Source organism: Odocoileus virginianus, chromosome 17, assembly GCF_023699985.2.
Source record: "Odocoileus virginianus isolate 20LAN1187 ecotype Illinois chromosome 17, Ovbor_1.2, whole genome shotgun sequence".
In the NCBI taxonomy this organism is placed as follows: Eukaryota; Metazoa; Chordata; class Mammalia; order Artiodactyla; family Cervidae; genus Odocoileus; species Odocoileus virginianus.
Genome location: NC_069690.1, coordinates 44,183,611 through 44,195,719, shown reverse-complemented (window position 1 = coordinate 44,195,719; position 12,109 = coordinate 44,183,611). Strand labels below are relative to the sequence as shown.

Below are 12,109 nucleotides of genomic sequence, written 5' to 3'. Positions count from 1 at the left end.
AACTATTAAAAAAATAGAGAAAGTGTTTGGGTCTGCACACGGACAGACAGTGGCTTTCACAATGCTCCACTTATAGGTGACACCTACGAGAGTGGAAGGTGTGCATTCTGCCAAACCCTTCTTCTGCCAGAACCAGGACTACCCTTACCAACAGGTCCTATGGCAGCTGTTTGTTGATGCAGAACAAAATCGCAATCATCTGCATACATCCCAAACCAAGACTCACCACATCCCGGGATGGATAGAATTATTAGCCCTGATCCCTTATCCCTCACTACCTCTATACTCATCTCACTGTGGGCAGAGTGGACTGTCTAGTCCCTGGGCTCGGGCTTGGTCATGTGACTTGCTTTGGCCCACAGAATGGGCAAAAATGAGAGTGTGGCAGTTTCACTTGGGCAGCTGCTGCCTCTTCAGCCTGGGCCTCAGGATAAACACGCTTGGAAAAGAGCTACCTCATCTGGTCTGCAGACCAGCAGTGAGGAGCAGAGTGGACCCAGCCAACAGAACATTAAACCACAGCTGCCCCAGCCAAACTGCAGACTCATGAGAATTGCTACCCACGAGGTTGGGATGGGTTTATTACATAGCATTATTGTGGCAATAACTAATTAATACATGTGCACACTCTTTTATTAGATTATAAGTTAAGCCGCTGCAGTAGAGATCCTACACAATATTGAGTTAAATAAGAAAGACATTTATTGACCTTTTGTGTAAGAATATGGTTAAGCAGCCAGGGTTAATTTGGCAGCTCGTGGGGAGACAGGCTCCACCATTCTCACTGTAGCCCTCTTCCACCAGCAGCCTTTGTATTGTTCACAGATAGGTGGTAATTTTCCTGCAAGTCCAAACACGCCACAGTGTGGCGCCAAACCCTCTTTCCTACATCACCCTCCAACAGCTGAAGCCTCACCCTGAACCATGTTTCCACTCCTGCTCCAGGCCACGGGGCCTGTTCTTTTCTTGGATGGGTGCGTTCCTGCTATGTCTGCAAGCTGCTGCTCCAAGGCCCTCCCCCAGGGGGGTCTCGACAGCATCTCACTCTCACCAGAACCCAGGCCTGGTGCTCCCCAGGAGTGAGAGGTCCTGACCTCCTTGGGGAGTGGGAGGGGTGGGCAGAGATGTCCATTCTGCCTCCTAGTCATCCTAGGAGCCGACCTCTCCCACCCTCAAATCCCTGCTGACCTCTGGCCCTGAAGAAGCCAGAGAACCTCTGCATCCACCTCCCTGACCCCCTTGCTTCCACATCTCAGCACTTCAGTGAACACAAGAAGCAGGGGGACCCCTGCTTCAGAGGCTGACAGAGGCTGGAGTGGGCATGTGGGTTTGGAGGGTGACAGACTCTATCCTGGACTAAACTCTAGCCAGGCTTCTCTGTGCCTCCCTCTAGATTCAACCTTGGCCCATAAAGACTTGAACAAACACCAACATAGTTTCTACCAGCTCAAGGCCACAGCTCTAGGATGACTCTAGCCCCTCTTCAAGTGCCTGCCTGGAGAAACTCCAGGCTGCCTAAAGAACTTGCTGTTTGTTTCAGCCAACACCTGAAGCTAGGGACTTTTGTCTCTCAGCTGCTGGGACAGGGTCGGAGCCCACCTCTGATAAGTGTCAGTTATCCAGCATAGGTGGGTTTCACGTACAAGACCAATCTTTCATCCTTAAAACATAAGCTCTTGTCCTTTCAGTTCTTACTCATCTGCACCCACTGCACAAGCCCTTCAGTTGCATCAAAACCTCTGGTCTGGTACCCCATTTTCTTCCAGTTCCTACTTGGTCTACATCCCCATGTTGATCTCTTGGCCTGACTACTTTTAGGCCACCATCAAAGTACTCTTTATAGAATTCAAGCTTGGTCATATCTCTTTTCTCTGCTTAAAACATTATGGTCTGTGCTCTGTTTGATCAGGTCCTTTGCCAGGCGCTTCAGGACTGTTTCCCTGCTCACCTGCACAGCCTCATCTGCTGCCCTTTCCCCGTTGAGCTCTACACTTGGGAACACCAGACTGCACCTGTTTCAAGCCTGCCCGAGATTTCATGCTTCTGACCTCTGTACTGTCCTCCATCTGGAATGCCCTTCCTTCATCTTGTCCTCCTAAGAAGCTTCTATGTGGCTTTCTTCCTCTTCCTTTCCTCCAAGCCACCCTTCACATTTACTCCTTTCCAGTCAACCAGGAACTGAACCACTTGTTGGTCCATTGCCACTGTCTTGCCAACACACTGTCTTCTCTGTGTATCTTCAGGTGTCTGGGCCTCCTGTTAGGCTTAGGGTCCCTCGTGGCAGTGACTTTGTCCTAATCAACTCTTTCCCCAGCACCAGGAGCAGTGTCTGGCTCGTACTCCAGGCCCAACTCAAGTTCTCCCTTTTTCATGGACTCTCCCTAGCTTCCTAACCTTCCCTCCTCTGAGTCTTACAACTTTTCTGTATCATTTTTGCCCTAATTGTACATGGTCTCATTTCATTAACTTTTAAAAAATGGCTAATTTCTCTGACAGATTTCATCAGAATCAGTGAGACTTTTCATTCATTTGGTAGCTATTGGCCTTGTGTCTCCCTCTCTCCTTCTGTCACTCAGCTCTCAATAAGGAGCTGGGCTCTGTGCTGGCTTGTCCATCATGTGATGGTGACAGAGGCAGCCCTAGGCAGACAAGCTTTGTACCACCTGACCCTGGGCACTCTTCCCACTTTCAAGCTGTCTCCAGGGATGTGTGCCTGATCCAAGGAGAGACATCTCACTCACAGGCTGGCCAGGTGATGTCTCTGGGCTCTGGTAAAAACACTGCCCAGTCTAGGTCAGAGAACAAGATGGTTGGATGGCATCATTGACTCAATGGACATGAGTTTGAGCAAGCTCCGGGAGATAGTGAAGGACAGGGAAGCCTGGCATGCTGCAGCCCATGGGGTCACAAAGAGTCAGACATGACTGGGCGGCTGAACAACAGCAGCCACCTTTAGGTCAAGTTAAGCAAAGCAGACTTTTATTCTCGGGGATTTTAATTTAGAAAACTGGTAAGGTAGCATGTGAGACCAATACAAAATTGTGCAAATTTGAGGTAGTGTGATACAAAAAAAATGATGTGTAAACCTCACTTTATGTACCAACTTTGAAATAATGAAAATGTCCCCAGATAGGAGCCTGGAGCTACGGGGAATCCTGGTCCGAGCTTTGGGAAGCCCAGCAGTGCAAGGATCTCTCCCCCTGGTCTTGTCAACTCCCTGTCTCTGTGTCTACCTCTCTTACTGAAATCAACCTCCCTTTCATTACAGAGTTTTGAGTGGACCTGGGGACTTGCTGCTCTTGTGAACTAAGTGCAACCAAAGCCCCTAGTACAGTACCTGGCGCACAGCAGGTGCTCAGTAAACAGCAGCCACCTCTTCCCCTAATTATTATTATCATCACTGTTATTGACTCTGTGGTGGCAACCAAATATTCTATACTTTTCTCACCCCTATTGGAATCTAGCCGTTCTGCGCTACAACCCTAACACACTTTTGGACGTGTGGCCTGGGGCACTTGAGCAGGTAACCTACGTTCTTCTCTTTTGAATTTTATTTCCTTGTTTGTTTTTGGCTGCACTGGTTTTCGTTGCTGCACGTGAGCTTTCTGCAGCTGAAGTGCACAGCTTCTCTTGTTGCAGAGCACAGGCTTGAGCGCGTGGGCTTCAGGAACTGAGCGGCGCACAGGCTTAGTTGCCCCACAGCATGTGGGATCTTTCCGAATCAGGGATTAAACCCGTGCCCCCTGCACTGAGGGGTGGATTCTTAACCACTGGACCCTCAGGGAAGTCCAGGTTACCTACATTCTTCAAACCCTGTTTCCTATCTGTCAAACGAGGATAACAAGATATGTTTCCATGGATCGTTGGGCTAAACAAGACCATAAAATGCCTAACCCAGGGCTGGGCACCACACAAGCAAATAGAACATGCTAGCTGCTGCTGCTTCCTATTATTAGTATTATTGGTCATGCACTTTAAACAAAGTAAATACTCGTTGGCTGAAGTTACTACCCAGAGAAAACATTTGTTTTTCATTCTTGGTGAGAAATTTTGGAAGATGACCTGGGCAGGCACTGAGAGAATAGATGTCTTCATGCAGCATCAGGGAACTCATAAACCAGAAGAAACAGGTGGGCTGATCACTTTGCTTGAAACCCCACCCAACTAGCAGAACCTGCTGGGCTCTGAGGCCCACTGCTCCTCTGGGGGACTGTGTGCCCTCATCCCGCGGTTTGCACCATTCTTCACCTCGTATTATTAAAGCTCTGACGCTATCTGTGGTCATTTTGGTAGATTATCAAATCTTATTCATTCAGAATTTCTTTTGCTCATTAATACATTTCTTTCTCCCTGACTTACTAAATGTGATCAATTAATGATTTTCTTTGCAGGACTGGAAAAGCCTTTGCACCTTCCCCACATAGCACTGTCATTACAGCATCACTTGGAGTCAAGGCAGCCCTGGGCACGTGTTGGGTGAGGCAGGAGTGGGTTTGGTTTGGTGCTGGAGGGAGCCAAGCAGCACATGACCGACCCTCTAAGGGGTCAAGAGAGGCTGGGGCCTGAGGAGGACCATCTGGGGTGCACTCACATGTTTTTCTTTATCCTGCCCCTCTGGCCCCTCCCTGCTAGCTATTCAAAGGCTCAGATTTTTTTTTTTTTTTTTTTGCTTTTTAAAGAAAAAATACAACCCAATGTGCATTTTCCACCAGCTTGAAGGGGTGGAGAACCCCCTACCAAGACAGGGAACATGAGTTCCTCCTGTACATGAGTTTGAGAGCTTGGGAGAAAGTCAGGCCTTGGTCCTGTGGTGGAGGGTGGCCCAGTGATCCACATATTCTGTCAGCTCCAGCGACTGACAAGAGAGGCTGGAAGTGGATGATCCTCCGTGAGCAGGAGGTCAAGTGTGTTGTAAATAACTTGTACTTGATGAACCAGAAGAGAGAGCACCAGAGAAAATTGTTATTTGATTTAATGATCTATGCCCCCTGAGGACGACCTGTTTTCCAGTTCTTGGGGGCTGGTTATACTGGAGAAACAAGGGACGGAAGCCCCCCTCCATCCTTGTATTTATCCTCTTCTGCCCGCATTTCCTCTGATGGAAGTTCTGGCCGCCCTGAGGGGTTCTAGTTTCAAAAAAAGAGCTCTGCTTTTTTCTTGCAGGCCCTTGATAGTGGTACATAAATACTCAACTATTGACATTTTAATTCCTTACCACATGGTTAGAATTGGTTATGGATTTATACATTTTAATATGAGAAAAATAAGTATTTTACAAGTGATGCTGAGAAGCCAGTATTAGAAAATAAAATCTTCAGGTGGCCTGTGGCAGGACGGGGCTCACTCTGTGGCGGTGTCGGCGGCTGCCTCACTCTCCTCACCCTCTGGCTCTTCAGCAGCCGAATCTGTAGCCGGAGGCTCCTCTGTCGGTGCTTCAGGGGTCCCCCTGGGATGAGAGGAAGAGTGCCAAGGCGTTTAGTCTCGCAAGGGGCAATTACACTTTTCGTTATTTCCTCATCTGAGGCGAGAAGTGTAAATCGTCTCCTATTGTTTACCCTGCATCCTTATTGAAAATCTCATCCTCTTCCGAAGACTCCTTGTCGTGCAGCTTCTGCGCCATGTTTTTCTTGCGCGTGGCGTTGAGAGGCCTGTACATGTCCCGAAGCCAAAGTGGCCGCCGCCTCCAGAAAAAGCCCTCCTGGGACACAGAGAGCGACAGGTTAGCTCTGCTTCCCACCCCCCCGCTTCCTCCGGCTACAGCACTTCATCCTTCCCAAACCCACCTGACTCTCACTTGTCCCTGAGCTCCTCTTACGCAGCAGAAATCCGAAAAAGCCCCTTGGAGGAAAGCATACACGGTTAGTGTCAGGTGCCACTTTCCATCGCTCACAGTGTATTTGCTCTGGTCTTACCAGGACTAACTGGGACTTCAGTCAGCAATCACAATGAGCAAAGTCACCACAGACCTGGGGTCTTGAGAATCACTCCATGCTGGCCTTCCAGAAGCTCTCCGGGTCTGTCCAAACTGGCCCCTGGCCCGCATCTCTGGGGAGACCTGTGCATGTGGCTTAGCATGGCTTACAGGCACAATTGCAGCCCCACTCACATTTCTCGGCCCTCAGCCAACTGCCCTCGAGCAGTGAAAACACTGCGCAACCGTGCTGGGCAGATGCACATTCCTTCCAGAAGCATTCCACACTAGCCCCCTTTGGACTTAGTCTCATGTGCAGCATTTGCTGGGGTAGGGTGGGGAGGGGAGGAGGTGCTTCTGTTTTCTTAGCTGCTCTATCCGATAAACTGCATCACAGCAGGTAAACCCTTAAATCCAACTAGCAAAGTTACCTAGCACTCTGACTTGCATATGGCAGGTTGTCACTGAAGTGTGAATGAATTGTGAAATCAGTTTAAAGGTTATGACCAGCAGGAAAACTCAAAAGTATTCTTTTTGAAAACAAACAGAATTGAAAAAAAAAAAAAAAAAACAACGGTGTGCACACTGAGTTTGTTCAGAAACCACTTCTGTCCATAAAGTCTGTGTGTACTGAGCTGTGACATAAAATGCAGCTCGCAGCCTAAGCACAGTGTGATCACAAGGCGCCCTCGGTGGAAAGGCACCACCTTCTTTTTGATAATCACTAGCAGCATGACCATGGGGCTGGATGTTTTCTCTTTCTCCATTTTTTTTTTAAATTATAAAAGGAAAAGACAAACTACTGTCTAAAGTTTCTTCCAGTTAAAACTTTATGAGGTTTGGATAAAGGGAATACGGAGTGGGGGCTGAAAACCAGGAAGATGAAAAGGGGAGCTTTCCTGCCCCTTTACAGAAAGAACACATAATTTGTTCTACTTTTCATCAGCTTTGAGTAAAGGCTAGCCCCCAAATCTCTAACTTCCTTACCCCAGAGCCTCCAAGAACACCTCTGACCTGGCCTGATGCCTACCACCAGCTGGAATAGGTACAACCAAAACCTCTCCCCGTCCACCCTCTTCCCTTAAAGAATAAGTGAAACCAGATGAATCCATCCCAGTCCTGTGCTAGGCCTGATTTGGTTGGGGAGCTAGTTCTGATGATAAATAAATTAGTGTAAAGCACTAGGGTAAATAAAGCTTCTTCCTGCCTTTGGTGAGGAGACTAAAATAGATGAATTCTCAGCTCTCCTCTAGTTCTAAAATTCTACTTTAAAAGACCAATATTTACCTTCTGCTTCCTTCTTCCTCTGATGCTGTTCTATGAGAATAAATCTGTTTTAAAAGAAAACATGATCACAATCATGACAGCCACTTCCAAATCTTTATTCATTACTTTTTATTTTCAGTCTTACCTACCCAGTGAGTTGATAACATTTTTAAGGACAGGAATTCTATCCTGTCTAAGAATCCTTTGACTCTCCCACAGTACCTAACCTTGGGTGTTGCATGCAGCTGGCGATACATTTTATGGACCATTTTAGATCATGTTCAACAGATAATTCCTAACAAAAAACTTTCAGAAGTAGGGAAAGAAAATAAAAGTATTGACCAGAAAACTAAGCACTGTTTAAAATCAAGAACAGGGGGAAGATGCCTATCATTACTATTACTATTGATCACTGTGGAGGAAAGGGGTCCTAATCAGTACAGTAAGAAAAAGGGAGAATTGGAAAGGAAGAGATAAACATATCTGCATATGAATGATGGACTTTAGAAGACCAAAGGAATCAACTGAAATTTTAAGTACTGTAAGTAATATGAGAATTCAGTAAGACAGCTTATATACAAAATCAAGAGATCAACATATAAGCTTTAATAGCTTTCCTATATAGCACAAACAACTAGCTAATAGAAAAAAAGATCCCATTTATAATATCAATAAGAATGCATAAAGTAACTAGGAATAAACTCAACCAAAAATGTGTAAGACTTATGTAATGAGAATATTAAAACCTTCCTGAAGGACACTGAGAAGAAATACATACGTGGCATAGGATTCTATCTTCTGAGAATACTGTAAGGAGGTCAATTCTCCTCAAATTAACCTACAAATTCGATGCAACCCTATTTATGTCCAAGGAAATTTTTAAACAAAACCTGGTGAGCTGACATTTGATAGAGAATATATGCAAGAACACTTATGAAATGTATGAAAAAGAAGATCAAAGATCAGGGCCTTACCCTAACAGATAAAAAATTACATGTTATAGAGTACCTGGAGTTAAGCAGTGTGATATTGAAGAGATAACTGGATCAACAGAATAGAATCCAAGTAAAGACAGTATTTTAGAGAGGGGAGAAAGAATGAACCATTCAGTGAAAGATTTGAAAACAAGTGGATCTTCACGTACTGGGGAAAAGGTTAGATCCCCTACCTCAACCACACTAAAAATCAAATACAGCAAGTTCTAGACAGATTATAAAAGTACTTGAAGATGGTGATTAGAGATGATTTTTGTGTCATGAGGTGACAAAGGCTTGGCTAACAAAACCTGCTGCACATGAGCTATGAGGAGAGGCTGGCCCGTTGTGGTGGTAGACTGTCAATGCCTCTCCTACTCTTCTCAGCCCTCAACCCCTTCTCCTCTGGATTGTCTGTCTTCTTCCTGTTGATTTACAAAACCCCGGGGAGTTCCCTAGTGGTCCAGTGGTTAGGACTCCGCGATTTCACTGTGGTGACCTGGGTCACCCCTGGGTCATTCCCTAGTCGGGAATGAAGATCCTGCAAGCACAGCACGTCCAAACAAACAAAAACAACCCCCCACCACAAACCTCTTTATGATAAATAAATATTGGCTTTCATTGAATTTCAGCATTTCAAAACCTCCCATTGTTTCTGTCTCTAAGGTGACAAGACAAAAGAGCAGAGTAGGGAGCACAGGCTTTGCAGTCGGGTGATACTGGCTCCTGCTTTTGGTTTGACCACTGGGGCCTCATGCTGATTTCCTTCCTCTATGAGAGAGGGACAGTAATACCATCCTCACAGGATTGTGGCGATTCAGTCAGACAGTACACAGAAAATTCTTCATCTTCCACTTGGCATGAAGCAGTGCTAAGTTGTTGTCACAGACCAGGTGGTCAGATCCATCAAAGACTCTGCTCGTGGTACCAGGCCCTGAAGCTGCTTTCCTGCCACAGGATTATTAAAATACTGCTTTTCTTCTAATACTTTTATGCAGTATTTTTTCACATTTATGGAAACATGTTTTTTTTAAGGTGAGAAATGGGGATCTGCTTTTATTCTTCCCCCTCCCCATAAATAGTCAGGCAGCTTATTTGATTATCATTTATTCATTTTCTTCCACTGATTAGAATATTAAAACATGACAAATATCTTAAGAACACATGGCTCTATTTCTGGACTCTCTACGTTACTTTAAATAAATATTCCGTTGCATTATTCCTCACTGTGGAACTGATAAAATGCCTCATCTCTGTTCTGTCAAACACCATTAGTGTCTATCATGGGAAAAACATTGCACAGTCCCTGTCCTCAAAAACCTTGTAAGTGGGAAGAGGAAACAATGAACTGGTGTAAATAAATACAAATGCAAGGTTAAACTACATGGAAATTAAAAACAGTATAAAGAGGATGTTATAGGACTTCCCGGATGGCACTAGTGGTAAAGAACCTGCCCGCCAATGCACAAGACCTAAGAGATGCGGATTTGATTCCTGGGTCAGGAAGATCTCCTGGAAGAAGGCATGACAACCCACTCCAGTATTCCTGCTTGGAGAATCCCAAGGACAGAGGAGCCTGAAAGAGCTACAGTCCACAGGGGTCACAAAGAGTCAGACACGACTGGCGACTTAGCTCACACATACAGATATACTAAACAAGCAAAGGCCATATGCCACCTGGAGATGCAGAGAGTACAGTCTGGGCAATGGCCAACTACTAGCAAGCTGACCCCATGCTAAGTCCCCAGACCCCATGCTAAGTCCCCAACCTCCTAGGCTCAGAAATTACTCTTCCCCACCAAGAGAGAACTTACATCTTCCTCTTGTGGCAGTTTCACTTTATCAATAATATCACAGGACTGATTAAAAATCAGAATGCCAAATTCTTACTTGACGAGAAATACATCTGTTCTACAGACAGGGCACCTGTGTCTACACAACCAGAGAATTAAACTTCTGTAAAGACAGGCCTCCAAGGCACACCAAAGCACAACCACACACTCAAAAGGCTACTTGGTGAGAAGAGAATTAGAACCAAAGGAACCAGCTGAATCCCACATTAAATGAAAAGGCCTGTGGTAGCCAGATGCTCTCAACAGGTGCAGCCTGGCGATGGGCCTGACTCTTCAGTGATGCTGCCTCAGGTGCCATCTCTACTTTTGGACAAGGTGAGGCTGGGCACGGCCCATGCTGCTCCCTCTTCACCTTTTCTGTACTTTCACTACTGACCAGTCCTCCTACAGACCGACACATTTCTCTTTAGCAGACACATCATGTCAGGTTTTATTCAGGTCTGACAGACCAGTAAGCCATTGGTCCTTACACTGCTCTGCTCCCGTCCATGAGGCTCTTAGGGAGCCACCTTCTAAAGAACTGTTTACCACTTTTGTAAGTTCTGAGGTGAGGGGACTGCTTTGCTGGGGCCCCTAAGAACTGGTGACAGGCCTCACGGGACTAGGGTCAGCACGGCTGGATTATTCAGGGAAGTCTATTTGAAGAAAGATGAACTTGAGTTGGCTTTGGAGAGTCACAGGACTCCCACAGGCAAAGTAAAATACAGGAATTTATTTTGTCTGCACAAACGTGCAGGTAAAAGCAGGAATAGGTACGGTGTAACAAGCACATGGTGAGGGGCTGCTTTGGCTGGAATAGAGGGCTGCCAGGACAGAAGAAAAGATAAAGTAGATTGACTTGGTAGAGAAGAATCAAGATGGTCAGCTCATTAAAATTGCTCTTTTGGACTTCCCTGGTGGTGCTGTGGATAGGAGTCTGCCTGCCAATGCAGGAGACATGGGTTTGATCCTGGTCCAGGAAGACCCACATGCCGCAGAGCAAACTAAGCCTGTATGCGGCAACTACTCAGCTCCCACACACAGAGCCTGCCCTGCAGCAAGCCACCACCACGAGAAGCCTGTGCTCAGCAGGGAAGAGTAGCCCCACCACTTGTCTCGACCAGAGAAAGCCCACACAAAGCAACAAAGACCCAGGGCAGCAAGAATAAATCAATGAGATTATAAAACATAAAATAAACATGTTAAAAACCCAAAATCTTCCTCTTAGTGTTAGCAACTGCCTGTTGGGGAAAGTAATAAACCACTACGTAACTGAATGAAAGGTCAACAGGCTAGCTCCAGGAAGATGCTGCTCCAAACATGACATACTTCCGGGTGGCCTGATGCAGGATTCTTACCTGTAGCGCTCTAATGGAACCTATTTACACAATGCCTAACACACCGGAGAAGACGGCTGCTGAGGAGATCTAAGGGACTGATAAGATCCTTTTAGCCCTCCTAGGGTGACCGATAGCTACGTGAGGGTGGAAATGATGTATCTCATCACTGCAGCCAACAAGGAGAGAAATCAAGGTAGCATGAGAGTGCCTGTGAGTACATCAAATCCACATGGTGTTCTGAGTCGGAGAAATGTTACTATCGTGTCAACTCTGGCTTCTTATAAACTTAACTGGTCAGAAGAGTCTAACGGCTTATTATCTTGGATTCAGTTCCACAGATATTTCCTGTGAGTGGAGCTCCTGTGAAAACCCTGGGAACACACTCTTCAATAAAAGAACAAAATATATCTCAGTCCTCGTGACTGAAGAGGAGTATCAAGTACTAGCAGGTGGAAAGGTCGCTTTGATTTCTCAGGTTGGGGGTTCTGAATCTGAATTAATAATCATCCTTACCTCAATGAGACAGAACATTATAATCAAAAACATCACTACTACAGTCACAGATATCGCCAGGATGAGTTTGTTGTTATAGCCGTAACCTGGGACTTCTTTTGTGAGCTAAAAATAAAGAAATAAATAACAAGTTTTTAAAAACAGGGAGCTGGAAAGGATGAAAGCTGAGTATTCTTAAACCTATTGTAAACAATAGCTGGCTATTCTTAAACTACTAGAAGACTCCATCCTTTTCAAGTGGATAGCTTTTATAAGAAGAAACCAAACTTAAAG

The 12,109-nt window shown here is 45.7% G+C and overlaps 1 protein-coding gene across 2 annotated transcripts in view; it reads right to left on the bottom strand.

The window, feature by feature from the left end:
• Positions 1-5,222: 5,222 nt before the first annotated feature.
• LOC110124750 (leucine-rich repeat-containing protein 37A-like) overlaps positions 5,223-12,109 on the bottom strand; it is a 45,561-nt gene continuing 38,674 nt past the window's right edge. For both annotated transcript variants that reach the window (XM_020873385.2, XM_020873386.2), the window contains 5 exons: positions 11,837-11,941; positions 7,199-7,242; positions 5,784-5,838; positions 5,556-5,698; positions 5,223-5,446 (listed from right to left, as the gene is read on the bottom strand). In XM_020873385.2, the coding sequence (XP_020729044.2) occupies positions 5,341-5,446; positions 5,556-5,698; positions 5,784-5,838; positions 7,199-7,242; positions 11,837-11,941 (453 nt within the window). In that variant the 3' untranslated portion in view covers positions 5,223-5,340. The remainder of the gene's footprint in view (positions 5,447-5,555; positions 5,699-5,783; positions 5,839-7,198; positions 7,243-11,836; positions 11,942-12,109) is intronic.